At 39.7% G+C, this 18,175-nt stretch overlaps 2 protein-coding genes across 2 annotated transcripts in view; both read right to left on the reverse strand.

The window, feature by feature from the left end:
* Positions 1 to 12,495, reverse strand: part of tmx3b (thioredoxin related transmembrane protein 3b) — a 37,063-nt gene extending 24,568 nt beyond the window's left edge. Inside the window, exons 1-4 of the mRNA XM_007888018.2 lie at positions 12,170 to 12,495; positions 11,989 to 12,043; positions 6,594 to 6,633; positions 2,336 to 2,459 (exon numbers count right to left, since the gene is read on the reverse strand). Coding sequence (XP_007886209.1) covers positions 2,336 to 2,459; positions 6,594 to 6,633; positions 11,989 to 12,043; positions 12,170 to 12,221 — 271 coding nt within the window. The 5' untranslated portion in view covers positions 12,222 to 12,495. The remainder of the gene's footprint in view (positions 1 to 2,335; positions 2,460 to 6,593; positions 6,634 to 11,988; positions 12,044 to 12,169) is intronic.
* A 1,445-nt stretch (positions 12,496 to 13,940) lies between these two features.
* rttn (rotatin) overlaps positions 13,941 to 18,175 on the reverse strand; it is a 55,560-nt gene continuing 51,325 nt past the window's right edge. The window contains exons 47-50 of the mRNA XM_042331662.1: positions 17,484 to 17,751; positions 16,687 to 16,790; positions 15,562 to 15,631; positions 13,941 to 14,069 (exon numbers count right to left, since the gene is read on the reverse strand). Coding sequence (XP_042187596.1) covers positions 13,987 to 14,069; positions 15,562 to 15,631; positions 16,687 to 16,790; positions 17,484 to 17,751 — 525 coding nt within the window. The 3' untranslated portion in view covers positions 13,941 to 13,986. The remainder of the gene's footprint in view (positions 14,070 to 15,561; positions 15,632 to 16,686; positions 16,791 to 17,483; positions 17,752 to 18,175) is intronic.

The raw sequence follows: 18,175 nt of genomic DNA on the forward strand, positions 1-18,175 counted from the left end.
AGTGGAGGCGAGCGAGGGTGGGAGTGATGTGGTTACGAAGCCTGGTGCGGGACAGGACACGAGCTGCAGAATTCTGGATGACCTGCAGCTTGTGGAGGGAGGTGCCGGGAAGGCCGACGAGGAGAGAGTTCCCATAGTCCAGGGTGATAAAGGTATGGATAAAGGCATGAAGGGGAATATCCAGAAGTTGTGGGTCTTGAGTATAGAGAGTAAAATTTCCAAGTTTGCAGATGATACTAAGCTAGAGAAAGTAGTAAACAGTGAGGAGGATAGTAGCAGACTGCAAATAGACATAGACAGACTGGTAAAATGGGCAGACCTATGGCAAATTAAGTTTAATGTGGAGAAATGCAAAGTGATGCATTTTTGGAGGAAGATTGAGGAGAGGCCATATAAGCTGATGGTAGAATCTTAAAGGGGGTGAAGGAACAGAGAGACCCGGGGTTCATGTAAGTAAATCTTTGAAGGTGGCAGAACAGGTAGTTAAAGCTGTTAAAAACGCATACGGGATACAAGGCTTTATAAATAGGGGCATAGAATAGAAGTCAGGATGTCATGATGAACCTTTATAAAACACTGGTTAGCGGTCAGCTACAGTATTGTGTGTTAGTTCTGGACATCACACTTTAGGAAGGATGTCAAGTCACTGGAGAGGATGCAAAGGAGATTTACCAGGACGGTATCAGGAATGAGGGACTTCAGTTATCAGGAGAGGCTGGAGAAGCTGGGATTATTCTCCTTTGAGCAGAGAAGATTAAAAGGAGACTGAATAGAAGTTTTCAAAATTATGAGGGAATTCGATAGGGTGAACAAGGAAAAACTATTTCCACTGGCGGGTGGGTCAGTAATCCGAGGGCATCAATTTAAAATAGTTGTCAAAAGAAACAGAGGGGAAGGTGAGGAGAATTTTTTTCATACAGTGAGTTGTTCGGATCTGGAATGCATTGCCTGAAAGGGGGGTAGAAGCTGATTTGATAACTTCTTTTATGAGAGAAATAGATAATTATTTGGGAAGGATAAGCTTGCAGGTCTATGGGGAGAGAATGGGGGAGTGGGATTACATTGTGGAGTCCTGTAGCTCAGTGGTTAGAGCACTCGCTTTGCAAGCGAGAGACCTGAGTTCAATTCCAGACAGGGCGAAACCTTGGGCAAGTTTCCTTACTCCACACAGAGCCTAATAATAATCCCTCCAAAACAAAAACAATAATAAATTGGTCATTTTCAATCTACGACTGTTTGTGGGACATTGCTGTGCGCAATTGGCTGCTGCGTTCGCCCACAAATATACAGTCAATTCACTTTACAGTGTGTTCTGTGAAGTGCTTTGGGACGTCCTTCTGACGTGAAAAGCGCTATATCAAATGCAAGGATTATTATTATTATTACATTGGATGGCTCTTTTCAAAGACCTGATGTGAACACGATGGTCCGAATGGCCTCCTTGTGTGCTGCAAAATTCTGATACACAATTTTTCAGTTATTATTTCAGAAAATTATTTATTTTCTGAAACAATATTTTACAAGAATAGGATTGGTTGATATGCTTGAAATCAAATACACTCACTATCAAGACCATTGGTGGCCAACCAAAGAGGTTGGCCAACAAAATAAGCGTTTCTAGAACTTTGTGATCTAGACTCATGCATTACATAGGCGAGACATATTGAGAGTTACTCACAATATCGAATCACACCCGAGCAAAGTCATCTTCAGGGAGATGGATGGCGGTGGGGGGGGAAACAGCCAATGATTTGTAGCAGATATTGAACACTGAAGCAACAATTAACTTCCTTTGTCATAAGTATCTACTGTAAAAATCACAGTACTTATTAGTATGAAAAATGTCAGTTTGTTATGGGGTTAAATGATGTTCTTTCCAGTGTGGAAATATTTCAAAGCTAGCTTTATACCTTTGATATAATTGATATTCTTCAGAGAACTGACACTGTTTTTTCTTTGGTACAAATGTTCATCAGGGAACCAACGTCAGAGGTGCTGACTGTTTACCATGAGGTTCAAACCTATAGAGAATCACTCTCTAGCGGGAAAGCTCATGTGTAAAATAGCTAAAAATACCAACGGTATTCAGAAATCATATTTTTCAGCATGTAGTCTGCAAGTCTCTGTAAGAGGTCCTCCCAACACGATTATATAATCCTAGCATTATATAAATGTAAATTGCATTGTACAATATTACCAATGTTTACTAATGCACCAACCCAAAGAATGAAATGTTTTAGCTCACAATGTTCTTTAGCAGTCATGAGAAAAGGGAAGATGCAGAAGACATGATTTACTACAGAAAATTACATTACAACCTGAGGGCACACTTTACCTGAATAAAGTGTTGCGTCCATCTTCCCCACTTTTACTGGCGAGCCTGAAGATTGCAATTCAGCAGCTACATTATCCCATATTGGTTCTAGTTTCTTGCAGTGACCACACCAAGGTGCATAGAACTAAACCAACAAAAACAAAGATGCAGCAGTTAAATGCTAATTTACTGATTAGCCACTAGAATCATTTAGATAGAAGATAGAAATGCATACATTGCAATTTCATTTCCTGTTATTGACTGCATATTCAGTCATGTGATGAACCTGTGGAGAAAGATCAAATATATTCCAATATCTGAGAGCTGATCAAGATGCTGCCACTGGCTATGGGACCTATCTCCAGCATTCATTCCGCTTTATTTTGGCCACCCTGCAAGCATAACAATTTGCATTCTTTTTATCTTGAGGTCTGACAATGGCTCAAACAAGACAAAATAAAATGAGGATGGTATAATCTATGTGACCTCTTTGATATTCTTTACACTTTTCCTGCTGCTGAGCGCAGAAGCTTTGACAATGCACTTTTAGGATTTTATGATCAAGGTCATTATTCTAAGCGACAAGAGGAATTTCATCCCCTTTATCTGTTTCATTAATTCCCTCAGTGCTTTGTTAAACCCTTTCAAATAGTCTGTGTTGTGATAGTACTGCTCAGAATTTCCTGCTCTACTGCCAAGTCATCAGGTCTTGTTCATGCCCAATATAAAAAGTCAGGTCAGCAATTACATTACTTATTTGCAATTGTGGATTTTTAAACATCATATCACAAGTGGATGAACACAAAATGGAAGGGGTTGGAGCTTAAAATGAATAGAATTTCAAACGTACTACAAAATTAACTTCTCCAATATAGCTGAATTTATCTACTTATATTCATTATATCCTTTTCAGAAGACCATTAAATTATATTGGAAAACAAAACTGGTGAAATTGCTGGTATTTGCATCTCATATGTACCAGACTAAGAAATTGAATCCTAGTTTGCATTGTTTGTTAGGGGCGAGTCTAGGCTTGTTGATTGTACCTATAAAAAAGCAGCACATGCGCAACAGGCTCGAGAGGAGCGATATTAGCGATATAAAAGAACGTGGGCTATGGAAGGCATTCGATAAAGCTGAAGCCAGACTAAGATACAAAAACGTGAAAGATTTTAAAAGGAGCAGAAGAGTGGAGAGACCAATGGTTAATGTAACACATTTTTAAAGGTGAGATAGCAAGTTGCCAAAGCTGTTAATAAAATGGAATCCTAGGTTTTATAAATAGGGGCATATAGCCTAGAGGTAAAGTGGGTAATGCTAAGCTTTAGAAATCGCAAGTCAGGGTACAGTTATCCAGTTTCAGACACCTCACTGTAGGAACAATATCAAGGCCTTAGTCATAGGAAATTCACCAGAATAATAATCCTTGCATTTGATATAGCTCCTTACCATGTCGTCTCAAAGCGCTTCACAGAATATACTGTAAAATGAATTGACTGTATAGTTTGTGGGTGAAATTTTGAATATACTTTAGAATTATATGCAAACTTCCAGCATCTGTTCAACAGTGGTTTGTTAGGTTTGACGTTTTTTAGTCTGTGAAGTGCTTTGAGACGCATAGAAGACGTGAAAAAGCGCTATATCAAATCCAAGGATTATTATTATGGAATGCGCTACTAGAAAGATGATTGAGGCAGAATCCATATTATCTTAAGAGGAAATTAGATGAATATCTAAAAGGAATAAAGGTATGGAAAAAGGCATGAGAAGGGACTAAACTGGTTACTTTTCAGAGCCAGCAAAGGCACGATGGGCCAAATGACAACTTAGGATGTAAATTTCTATGGTTCTATAACTCAATTCGTTCATGAGGTTCCTGGACAGTAAATCAATTGTGACAATTCCCAATGTTATTGGAACGCACTACTCAAAGTACAAAGAAAAGCACCAAAACCATTGAACAGAATTAATTGCAATGTATTCCTTTTAAATAAAAATATATTTTAGATAGCCAAGTAACAGCTAACTAAACTAACAGCTATTTAGGTACAGCTCACTAAATTCTAAACTTGCTCACTCTTTCAACATCTAAGTTGGTTGTTGGCAGTTATAAAGTGGTCAAGCTATCGTTTTGATGGCAAATCTGCAATGTGTTAAGCAAATCACAGGTTTATGACTGAATCATGTAACTGCAACTTGAACACTTTATAATAATAATAATCCTTGCATTTGGTATTGTGCCTTATGACATCTTTAGATGTCTCAAAGATCTTCACAGAATATACTATAAAGTGAATCGACTATGTTTTGCGGCTGAACCGTGGCAGCCAATTGCACACAGGAGTGTCCCACAAATAGTTGTGGATGAAGTGACCAAATTATTTTTTTATTATTTTTATTAAATTGAAAGGCATTATTACCCCTGACAAAGTGATCCGCCAATCGACTAACAACCAGGTTCCTACTTACTACTAAGTAAACAGAGACTTGTGGAATAAGGAAACATGCCCAACGTTTCACCCTGTCTGGAAATTTAATCTGGGTATCTCGCTTGCAAGGCAAGTGCTCTAACCACAAAGCTACAGGACTCTATGACTAGCAATTTCTCAGCAAAAAAAAATGCAATAGAGAGTAGCAAATAGGAAGGAGTAATTCTACAAAACAGAGGGATTATAAACCACAAAGAAAGCTCAACATGTTTTGTCAGGTCACAGAAACCAAAGCAAATGAGAAAATCATCCAGGCAGTGGATCACATGTGGGATTTGAAACTGTATAAAAGGATGGCAATGACTGAATCCCTGTGAACAAAAATAACAGAACTTTTTGCACTCATTGTTGAGAGAACAGGACAACAACTGAAGATTAATTGCAGTGTTGCTCAGTTATCTGAACTCTAATGATTTCTAGCTCCAGCACTCATCAGTTGTAAGTATTTAATTTCTTTGCTTGGTAAGCAAGTATACCAAAAGGCACCATAATTTCTTCTGTAAATTATTGTACTGTTTATCACTGGCAACTTCCTGGAGGTATAGTATTGTCCAACTTTCAAAGAGTTATCCCCCCATTACTCAGTGTACTGCCTTCTGAAATGAAGTTATCCAAGCATGATCAGACACCCAGCTGACCAAAAAAAAACTTTCAGAGGGGGCAACCTCTTTCAGCTGCATCCAAGGTCATTTATTCTTCTTGAACTTAGGTGACACATGCTAATTTCCCATAGGTAAAAACAAGCAGCTGAAACTAGCCTGGAAACAACTGCAAACCAGGATTTTGTTTCACAGTTTGGGCTCATCATTGTGTCTTAGGGAGTGAAAAATATCACTCTCTCTCAATCTGAATGTTTTCCAATTATAACAACAACGAAAACAACTTGCATCTATGAGTTTGTGCTTACGGTGACTTGCTTAAGCAGTGGCTCTCTCTATCAGACTTGCTTCCCCCTCATAATTCAGCACTATTTCTAGGCGTGTTTTGCATTTCTCAATAGCCATTCACATTCTATAGACATTACAATCCAATTTGATAGAGATTTTCAATTTGTCAAGGAGATCCCTGATCAGTTCCTTTTTTCTAAATGTTCCACAACTCTTATGACTTCAAGTAGCTTTCCTAAGGTTTTTCTTGATGTAAAACTGTCAATAGTTCCCTGGCTCTTCCATTTTTCTTTTCTTAAAAACAGAGTGACACTTACGGCACTCCCCATCAAAACGCTTCATAATTTTAAAGACCTCTATCAGTTCTTCCTTCAACCTTAAATTATACTGCTTTCCTATTGTTAGCCACTTCTTTCACCTCCCTTTGTATGAAACTAAGCATAGAAAATAAACAAATGCATATCTCCAACATAAAATTTAGTTTGAAGATACTGGGCCTCAAAATTTTCAAATGCCCATTATCAACAGGATAGGATTACAAATGGACAACTTTCACACATAAAATATTCAGTAAAGATTTTGCTTGTACAGTAATTAGTGATGAGACATTTGATCCACAAATTTTAACTCACAGCACAATCACAGTGCAGCAATAAATGAAAATGGATCAGTTCAATAATCTGAGACACATCCAAAACTGTAAATGCTACATATTAAGGTGAATTAAAGAAAGGCACCTTTTAAAAATAACATTAGTGAAAAACACACAAGTCTGAATCGCCCCCGTCCAGATAATAATAATAATCCTTGCAGATGATACAGCATTTTTCACATCTTTGACACATCAGATCATTATCAACTGCAATATTTAATGGCTGGACTCAAGGGAAAATGCATACTTACGTCAACTAACCATATTTGATCTTCTCTATTTTCTTTAAATCTGCAATTTAAAAAAAACATTTCTTATATAGATTATATCCTAGATATGCCTTAATGAGTAACAATACAATAAAAAATTACAATACAAAATTACATTTGTATACAGTCTTTCACATCGGGAGGATATCCTAAGGCGCTGGACAGTCAGGGATTTGGACCAGAGTGGGGGTTGGGATCAGGGAGGATGGAGGGCAGGGAGGGTGGCCGAAGGCAAGGTCGACAAGGAGGGTCTTGAAACGTGCCTTGAAGGAGGCAAGGGAGTGAGCGAGGTGAAGGGAATGTAGGATGGTGTTCTAAAGGGTGGGGGCAGAGAGACTGAAGGCCCAACCGCTGATGATGGAGTGGGTCGGGCAGGGGACGAGGAGCAGGCCGTAGCCTACTGAGCAGACAGGTTGATAAGGAGTTAGCAGGTCATTGAGGAAGGAAGGGGCAAGGCCGTGGAGGGTCTTGAAGGCGAGGACGAGGATTTTGAATTCTATCCTCTAACAGGTGTCTGTTCTTAGGGGGAGGAGAAGTAAGTGAGGTCTCCAAAGTCACATCAACCCTCTGTGGCTGTGTTCGTAGTCCAGTTCCTGAAGTGGGATTGCAGTCCAAGGCATTGCTGATAACAGACCAGCATCTTGGCTCATAGGCAGGATTTTGGAGGATATTGGGTGTAGGGATTTGTGTATCCCTCCAGGTGGAGAGTTTGCATTCCATTCCAGACACAGCAAAATTTCCCACATTTGGGTAGCAAAACATATGTGAAACTCTCAGTCATGCTTAAATAATCGTAAGCATGGTGATGGGTATCAAGACACCCAACTGTTATTAATCTTTCTGGACAATTCAGATAACGTATCTGCCTAAAGGGCAAGAGTTATAGATGTACTTCCACAAGAACTCAGTTATGAATCTATAATGTACACATTACATTTAGAAATCAAACATGTGCAAACAGTTCTAGTTATATTAGAGATGGCTGGACACAAAATGTGAACTCAGCAAATGTAAGGCAAGTCCAAACTGGAGTTTCAGTCTAGACTTGAGTTTAAAGTTCTGATGTGTGGCTTAAACCTTTTGGTGCAGAGGCAAAAGTATGACCAACTGAGTCAGGTTGACACCAAAGTGACCAAAAAAGGGGCTGCAGAGGTCGATTGGTATATCAAAGACAGGCCATCAGAAATTTGTGAAACTCCCCAACTCACAATCTTGAATTCACACCCCGCTATCTTTGAATCATCTACTAACTGAAAGAGTGTTTCACAATTAATTATTTAAAATCTTTTCATTATCTTAATCACCTCTATCATATCACCCTTCCACCTCCTCTCTTTCAGCAGGACGTCTACTAACTTCTCTAGCTTGTCATCGTAGCTCTATCTTTTCATCTCTGGTGTCACCTTTATCAACCATCACTGTACCCTCTCCATAGCTCTTGCATCTTTTTATAAGCTACAACCTACACTGCACCCAAAACTGCACAAATATTCCAGTTGTGACCTCCAAGCTCATGACCGGTTGGCCACCTACAATGTCATAGTCCAAGCACATTACACTGAAGAAATAGAGTCTGGTTTACACGCATTTCAATGAATAAAAAAAACTTTCTTAATCATTCAACTGTGGGCAGATCAACACAATGGAAACTTCAAAGCAGTAAGATACCAATCTCAAAGTGTATATCAAAAATTAAACACAATGTAAATTATTTTATCAAAGAAAAGATTACATCACCACCTGCAACCTTGTTAATCTCTGTCATACTGTAGGCTGTTCTTGAAACACGTGGCATTCATATTTACAGCGCCTTGAGACCTTTCCATTTTAAGCTACAATCCACATGGGGGAACCTTCTTTGAAAGCAACACCAGGTCTTCTCCATTGGCTCGAACATTTTAAAAATATTCGAATTGTGCCGGCATATTTATTTTTCCCAAACATCTGCAATGCAGCTGCACCTTCTACACTGTAAATACCATTGCAGAGCTGCTGCTAGAAGTAAATGAGCGCACCCAAGTTATTCCCAATTTAGTCTCTATCTCTCTTATTTCAATCTACACTTTTCTCCTTACCCCCCACCCAGTATTGATGCATCATTGCACAGCACCCAAATAGTGAGCCCAATGTTGGCTTAAATAGTAAGGAATTGGTGATGGACATTTAATGACTAGGTTGACAAACGTTTGGCACATCATTACAGAAAGGATTTGAGAGCTCTGGTGAGGAAGAGTATAAATTCAGAAGCACAATTTTGAAGGTCAACGTTTAATTTCAATGTCCATTCTCTCCATGCCACAAGGTCAGAACATTCCAATTGTGCCGTGCAGATCATTTGCTACTGAAAACTTAAACAATAGGGATTTTGAATATTACTAAAGCCCTGTTTGCACAGCAGGTTTTCAAATGGTTTTGTTTTTATTAGCAATACATAAATATTTATAATTCTACTGAAGCATACATTGAGCATATTTAACAAAGCAATAAATTAGGTGTTCTAATAAAATGACCCACTACCATTAACTATTTCTATCCATGGGATATTGAAAGAAAACTAAAGAGTAGGACCATTGAAATGTGCAGCATAGGAGGCATTGTCTGTATTGGCGCTCTCTAAAAAAACGCATTTAGTACCATTCTCCTGCCTTTTCTCCAAATCATTTTTATATTTCTCCTTTCCAGATATTTATTTTATTCCTCTTAAAGGAGATAGGGATTCTGCCTCAATCATGATTTCAGTTAAGACTCCCCCTATTATCTGACCTGGTGACATGAATAACTTTGGGGCAAAACAATATATTGTACATTACAATTATGCTTATTACATCCTTGTCATCAGCAGATCTTTTCAATTCATTAAATACAGCAAAAGGCAATATAGCTAAAGGCAATAGATCCCATATGTTGGGTGTTTGTTTGGCTCAGTTGGTAGCACTATCAGCTTTGAGTTAAAAGGTTCTATATATATATAAGATATATATATGTAACAATCAGCTTTGAGTTAAAAGGTTATATAGAGGGGAGGGCACTATATAAGTGCAAGTTGTTGTTGTTATGGAATCAACCCTTATATCAGGCCTTTTGAGTTCACAGCGTGGACTGACAATTACAATGTAGTCCTTTGGATAAAATATTAATCCAGCCATGTCTGCCTGTTCTGATGGATGTTAAAATTTCCATGAAAATATCTGAAAAGTGAAAGGAATCCTATCTAATAATACTAAAGATAAAAATGTGTCATTCACGTCAGTTAGGTGGCATTACTGTGCACAAATTAGTTATTAATAATAATAATCCTTGCATTTGGTATACGTTAGAACTTGTTCATGTCAGGAATAAGCCCCAAAGTGCTTTACAGAGATATTATGGAAACCTGTAGCTCAGTGGTTAGAGCACTCGCCTTGTAAGCGAGAGACCCGGGTTCAATTACCAGGAGGGCGAAACGTTGGGCAAGTTTCCTTACGCCCCACGCCTGTTTACCTAGCAATAAGTAGGAATACAGTTGTTAGTTGATTGGCAGATCGCTTTTCTGGGGGTAATAATTCCTTCAAAAAAATAATAATAAATTGGTCATTTCAATCCACAACTCTTTGTGGGACATTACTGTGCCCAACTGGCTGCTGCGTTTTGCCCACAAAATATACAGTCAATTTATTTTACAGTATATTCTGTGAAGTGCTTTTAGACGTCTCAAAGACGTGATAAAGCGCTATATCAAATGCAAGAATTATTATCTTATCATTTATTAAATAGTGGAGTGTTTGGGGGCTAACGTAGTAGTCAATTTGTGCACAACAATGTCCCACAAACGGCCATGAAGTGAATGCACAATTTTATTTGGGGGATTGTGGGCCAGGACACTTTTCTAAATAGTACCATTGGATCTTTAACGTCCACGTAATGAGGCAGACGGGCCCCGGTTTAGCTTCTCATCCAAAGGATGGACCTTTGCATACAAATTCAGCCACTAAACTTTACAGAAACGTTCAACATTATAGGCACAACATGAGATTATTATAATACAAAAGAAGCATAAGCAAAACAGGCATAAGTTATATTTGCAACTGCATGTGGAGCTTCTGGCATGGGGAGAGGGGGGAAATCAAGGCGCACCTTAGAATTGATGGTCCCTAACCCTAACACATGTGCAAGCTTCTCATTACTGCAAGGTAGTGGACATGAAGTAAACTCAAGCTGTAAGTGGGAGGACGAAGGTTTGTATACGATTTTACAGCACCTGTAAACAAGTAGCATGGTAAGGGTTTATTTTATATTTAAAAGTACCTATGCTTTAGATTTGAATAGTTTCATTTGATTCTAAGTCCTGATATCACAAGATTGTGTGATGACAAGACCTCCACGACAATTATACTGTTTAAATTATACAAAACCTAAATATCAGTTAACATTCACATACAAGTTTACATATAATTTATTTCACAAATTCAAAGTGGAAATTGCTGTCAATACAAGACTTTTCAGCCAGTTACTTTAGGCAACACAAATCGGTCGAAAAAAATGCTCCTTCACATCATTTTTGAAAGTTTAACTAACTGCCAAATGTGATGTTTTCAAAGCCGCTCCCCATAATTGTTTTTCTTTGTGTGCGTATAACACTGCAAAATATCTTCCTTTTTTTTTGGTGTGCCTCTTGCATGACGTCCAGGTGTCTGACACCTGCAGAAACACTACATTATGCTTAAGTGTATCCAAACAAAACTGCTAAGAATTCCACAAATGCATGAACGTTTCCATTTTCTGGAATTGGGTGCCTGCGGTCTCCCCAAGGGACGAACCCTGCTCACCTCATTCTGTAAAGTAACGGGCAAAAGCCAAGAGCTGGGGATCCCAGAGTGCGTATACCCCAACCTGTGCCTAAACTAATTAGGTGAGCAGCAGGCAATCCCTTCGGGGAGTCTGCGCACTCCGTCTCAGCCAAACAGAAACGTCCACGCGCAAAACACAAGAAGAGTCAATGCACTTCACAGTAATATCCTTGAGAAGCGTTTTGCGACGTCTCGACGACGCGAAAAGGCACTTATCACCAAACGCGAGGATTATTATTGATATTATTATTATTATTATTATTATCATCAGATGCAACTCCCAGCGGTTTGGTTCGGAGAGGAGACTCTGAAGCAAAAGGTGACTGAGTGAGTGAGTGAGTGAGTGAGTGAGTGAGTGAGTGAGTGACACCCCGTTAACCAAAATAAACCGCTCGCTCTTCCTCTCCTCTCCTCTCCTCTCAGAGCAGCTCAGGTCCCTGTGGGCAGCCATGGCAATCGGACTGATTTACCAGCTCGCTTTTGTCCAACGACACAGAGTGACGACAGGAAAGGAAGGAAGGAAGGAAGGAAAAAAAGAAAGAAAGACTCACGAATCATCCAAGGGCACAGCGAAGGAAAGCACAACCTCGGCCCGGAAAACCATCACTGCAACAGAGAGGAGAGAAATCAATCACGAGGGCCCTGCGCCGTGGCCAAGTTTGATTCTATCTACATAACCAACGCCTGGAAACCCCCCCCCCGCTCCCCCCGCCCCAGGCAGACTGTCCTCACCGGCAAACAGCAGCAGCCGCCGCCACCGCCGACCTCCCTCACTCGCCGCCATCTTGGCTCTGACAGGAAGCCCCGCTGAGCGCAGGCGCACTGGCTCCCGCTGTGAACCACGCTTGTAGCCCAAAGGCCCCCAAACACGAGCCCAAAGGCCCCCAAACACGAGCCCAAAGGTAGCCCAATACCAGGCCTCGCCTCCTCTGCGGCAGCAGCAACGGTCGGATTGAGGTTTTTAGTGCTTTTTTAAACCGGGCAGGAAAAGGACCGCAAGAGGAGGCGGAAATAGAGGGTTTTTACAGGTTTAAAAAATGAAACTCGGCCCCCACCCAAACCCACTGCGCCCAACCCAAGCCACGCCCCAACTGGGCGTGAAGCCGCCCAACCGCCCACTTCACTGACTCGCTCTCCGCAGAGCGGCGTCATGGCAACCGGCCCCCGGGCCGGGCCGCGCCTGCGCACTGCTCAGGCTGTCACTCAGCCCCTGACGATCGCCATCCCCCACAGATGGTGTTGTCCTCATCATCACCGTTATTGTTTCGAGACGTCTCAAGTAATCATGAACTAATGAAGCGGTGCACCTCACCGGATATAGTGTAAAGTGGATCAGTCCCAAGTTGTGTGGGTTTGTGTTGCGCTTTCCATGACAAACGGCTTTCGGCGAGTGCCTAAAGTTCAAAGATTGAAACCCACTGAAGCCGTCTCCCCCTTTGAAGCCTTTTCTTAGTTTCAAAAGCACTAACCTAAACCGGGCACTCTGCTGCTCGTGTAGGCCGTGACGCATAATCGACTACTTTGGGGCCAGTATTTGGTTGACTTTCGGCGTCAAACCCATTTTAATCTCTGGCCACTCTGCTCGGCCACGAGGGCACCGTCAAGTTCTGCTTTATTGAAAAATGTAATTTTGGGATACTCATGACTTGCTCGCTCTCCCCACCTCACAAAGCTAAGACCTAACGTTAAAAATACCGCTACTCAACTACGAGCTTGTAATTCACAAAAATAGCAATCCTTGCTTTGGGTAATGGTGCTTTATCACATAGTCGAGACGTCTCAAAGCGTTCCAAAGGATTTCAACGTAAAGTGTAGTGACTTTATATTTTGTAGGCCAATGCAGTAACCAATTTGTGAACAGCAATATCCAACATGCGTTTGTGGGTTCAAGCCCCGTGTCAAGACTTTGAGCTCACAATCTAGGCTGACACATCAGTGCAGTGGCTGGGGCACACTAGTATTGGAGGTACCATCCTTCAGATGAAATGTTAAACTGAAGTCCTGTCTGCTTGCTCAGGTGAATGTTAAAAGATCACTGTCACTAGTTGAAAAGAGAAGCGAGATTCTCCTGGTGCCCTGCCAAGCCAGCAATTCTCCAGATGAAATTGTTAGTTCATGGCTATTTGTGGTTAATTGTTATCATACAATGGCTGCTGCATTTTACACACTATCCAGCAAACCAGTGAGATGTTATCCCAAAGTGAAATGCAAGTATCAAATGGAAGGAGTATTTAAAGATTTGATTCCAGTCCGTGTTCACGTGCTCAGGTACCCTTGCTCAACTGTTCTTTTCTAACTCAGCCATAACCCGATTAAGCCATAATAAATTAAGATAAAGAAATGCGTAACTTACATTTACCCCCAATATAAATTTACTGACTGAGCGAGACTGAATCTCATCAGCACTTGACAACATGTTAATAAGACTAAATGACAAACAAAACACAAATATATGAAGACTTTATTATAAAAATAAATTGAATTTCAATACAATATACACGATTCAGTTTTCCACAATAACATGTCATGGTCTGTGCTTGTGGCAGCCATTAACTGTTCAGCAGGATTGTTAGATTGTCCAAGCATTTCAAAAAATAGGTTCTCAATGGAACTTCATCAGCTTCAGTGACATCTGGGGAGAAAACAAAAAAAATCGGATTTTATACATGCTCAATAAAAGTCCTGTAGCTCAGTGGTTAGAGCACTCGCTTTGCAAGCGAGAGACCTGAGTTCAATTCCAGGCAGGTCAGGGCGAAACCTTGGGCAAGTTTCCTTACTTCTTACGCCTAATAATAATCCCTCCAAAACCAAAAACAATAATAAAAAAAATTGGTCATTTTCAATCTACGACTGTTTGTGGGACATTGCTGTGCGCAATTGGCTGCCGCGTTCGCCCACAAATATAGTCAATTCACTTTACAGTGTGTTCTGTGAAGCGCTTTGGGACGTCCTCCCGACGTGAAAAGCGCTATATCAAATACAAGTAGAAAAAAAAGTAGAAAAAAAAGGAGATATTTACAGCCGTTTACACAATAAAGTGTTCATTTTTTATTTTGAGATGCATAAAATAGTTCTTGCTTCTGGCTTCATTTTCAACCAGACTAAATAAGTATAGTTCTATTGCTCATTCCGCTTATCTTTTTGAACATGCATGAGAACATCCACCTACAGCGCTCGACAGCTGGAGACCTCTGTCCTAGCGGGACATACCCTGCTTACCTAATTTCAAAAAGTAGTAGGCACTGATTGGAGAGCCAAGACTTGGGGTCAGCAGAGTTCGTTGGGAGCACTGCTGGAGTTTAACCATTTAAATCACATGGATTACCACCGAGCTTCCTGCTGCTTGTCTGATCTGAATACACTTCCCATTAGTGTCAGCAGAAAAAAAATGAGATCAAAAGATATGTAATTGTGATACCTTACAGAATGATGCAACCCACAGAAATCGCTTAATTTCCCCAATAACCTTCCTGACTTCTTGCTGTTCTTGGTTGTAAGCAGTTCTAATTTGTTCTTAAGAGGCTTCTTATACTACTTTTAAGACCCTCTGCTTTTGCCTAATAGCTCTATTTCCCATTGCAGTTGTCTTGACAGGATCCTATTTTGTGGATAATAATAATGATAATCCTTGCATTTGATATCGCGCTTTTCACGTCTTCTAGACGTCTCAAAGCACTTCACAGAATATGCTATAAAGTGAATTTACTGTATATTTATGGGCGAAACTCGGTAGCCGATTGCGCACAGCAGTGTTCCACAAACAGTCGTGGATTGAAAATGACCAATTTATTATTGTTTTTGTTTTGGAGGGATTATTATTAGGAATGTGGAGTAAAGAAACTTGCCCAAGGTTTCGCCCTGCCTGGAATTGAACCCATGAGTGGCTATCAGGCTGCAGCTTTAGGCTGCTTACAACCTCAACTGCAGAAACAAGAAATTCATTAGCTACATCATCGGCTGTCACACAAACTCATTCCCGGGCTTCGTGGTCAACAGCATCCTTTATTTAAAAAAATACTGGCATTGATACTTAAAAACTAGCATTAATTGCATAACATGTTTCAAAAATTAGCCACCTCTGTTGGCAATCCACACTTACATTATGTATCCACTTTAATACTTACACTTTTTGACAGATAAATAAACTTCATCCACTCTTGTCTTGATTGATGGGTTTTTCAGAATAACCTTAGCCTGTAAACAATATTTGTGTTCAATTGTTAATGGGCAAACTGTCTACAGGATTCTTTATGCTATATCAAATGGAAACCTTGTTTAGTTAAAAATCACCTGAACAATACCTTTCACCCATGAAATATGTTTCAGCAACAAGTTGCATTTGTATAATGCCCTTCATGTGTTGTAGCATCAAAGTGCTTTACAAATAATAGGGAGCAGTCAGCACAGAAAAGAGAGATTTAAAGTTGCTGACTTAAAGCACAGTTGAAAAAGTATGTTTAAAAAGAGTTTTGAAAGAAAGGACTGAGTAAAGAAAAATAGATTTTGGAAGAGGGTACCAGAAGTACTCCATCCCATCCAATGATGGGATGGAAGGAGTGAACAAGTTACCAAAATCAGAAGAGTTGAATGTGAGGCAGGAGAATAAAAATAGAAGAGATTGCATGAATAGGATGGGGCAAAACTGTGAAGGGATTTGAAAGCAAGGATGTTGAAGTTAACCACTGTCACTGACAGAGGTTCAGAAGGCGGCCATTAAATGCCTGTTCCGTTAGTTCAGTGGTTGCCAACCTGTGGCCCACAAGTCAGAAATGGCCCGTGGGGCTGTCAAGAAGTAGGCACCCTGAACATTCACACGAGTCGAGGTAAGTCCTTGCTCGATCGATTGTATTTTCAGTTTTTTTAGAATGAATATTTCTTGATTTATGGCATAAATAATCCAGCTCCATTAGACAGAACAATTCTGTCAATCTTTCTTTAATAGCCACTTGGGTAATAAATTACAGACCTTAACAACCCTCTGAGTTAAGAAAAAAGGAACAATTGTTTAATAATGTTTAATATTATGAACTCACAACACTCATATAGGATCGTATCATCCAACAAAGATTACAAGTGTAATTTTTTATTTGCCAGTTGTTTTCATTTGTCTATCACTATTAAACCATCAGTGATGCAGATGTCAAAATGTAAACCATTTCCAGATGTGGCTACATTAACATTTAGAAGTCACTGGAAAGAATTCAAATACAATTTGAAAAGCTGAAAAAAAATTATAAAGGAACACACACCTTTTGATAGTTATGAAGTAATGCCCAAAGAGCTGAGGCTCCTATTGTCTGAACAAGAGGGTTGTCATTTTCTAGACAAGCAGCAAATGTTGACACAATGTTGTCTGGAAAACAAATCACACTGGTTAGTCAAACAATGCAAGTAGACAAGTTTCCTTACTCCACATGCCTCTGTGTACCTAGCAGTAAGTTGGAACCCTTTTTTTTTATTTAGTCGATTGGCGGATCGCTTTTCTGGGGGTAATAATCCCTAAAAGAAAGTGGTACTCAATCCACAACTGTTTGTGGGACACTGCTGTTCGCAATTGGCTGCCGCTTTTTGCCCACAAAATATACAGTCAAATCACTTTACAGTATATTCTGTAAGAGATGTTTCGAAGACTTGATAAAGCGCTATATCAAATGCAAGGCTTACTATTAGGACTATCTGTTCTGGAAGCCAACACTAACACATTTGATAGATTTAACTGTTTGCTGTCTCGAAATTTTTAAAAATGGCAAATGTAAACAACACATAGTCTCCAGCAAAATGTTGGGCCAGAGATGTTGGTTACAGTGATGCATTTTTCTAAACAGTTGCACTTAACTCTATAAATAAAGATCATTAGTTGTTTTGACCTATTTTTACTGATATTCCTTTTTTTTTGAAACTCAAAACATTCTACCAACTGAGGAGAGCTGACGAACCATAGTGTACTTTATATTTTGAAGCACTAAAATGCTATAGCATAGTAACAAATTCTGTAAGGACATGTAAAACATATATACAGTATTTTAAATATGCTATGGCTACTTACCATTGGCTAGAACCTTTGGCTTGTTGGCTGGACTGAAGCAAACGTTATGCAGAATCAGAAGAGCTGTGGGCTGACTACCCTTGTGTTTGTACTGGGACATTGTTGTTAGTAGTTCCAAGCTCCCATTCATCTTCAATATCATCTGCTGTCCATCATCTCCAAAAGATATGTTCAGTAACAGCTTCAACCAAAGAGTGGTCAATGTGCTGAGGCCTTTTACTGTGGTCTTTGGTAATGGCACGGCAAGGAAGTTTTGCAGGAAATTGCTCTACAATGAAAATCACAGCTTTAAAATAAACATTCACAGAATTCAAAGCAAAGCTCCACACCTACTTTTGATGTTGTGAATAAAACTAACTTGAGCAGAATTACTTGACAATCAAACACCTATGTGTCACTTGACAGGTGACAGAATGGCAAAAGCCTCCTTTGGACTGAAAATGAGAATTAAAATCTGATCTTACTATTGACATCCAATTTGTCATTCATGTGGTACTTTGTCAAAGGCTTTTTCAAAATCTAGGTACACTACATCTTACGACTTCCCACAAACTGGAATATCATCTCCTCAAAAGTCTGAGGTTGATCCAATCCTTCTGAAGCTGTGCTGGCTGTCATTAATTAGGTTATTTTCATACACGTACTCTTCCATTTTGATCTAATATTTGATTCTATTAATTTACCAATTATTG

The sequence above is a fragment of the Callorhinchus milii genome, unplaced genomic scaffold (genome assembly GCF_018977255.1).
Source record: "Callorhinchus milii isolate IMCB2004 unplaced genomic scaffold, IMCB_Cmil_1.0 Scaffold2, whole genome shotgun sequence".
NCBI classification, from domain to species: Eukaryota; Metazoa; Chordata; class Chondrichthyes; order Chimaeriformes; family Callorhinchidae; genus Callorhinchus; species Callorhinchus milii.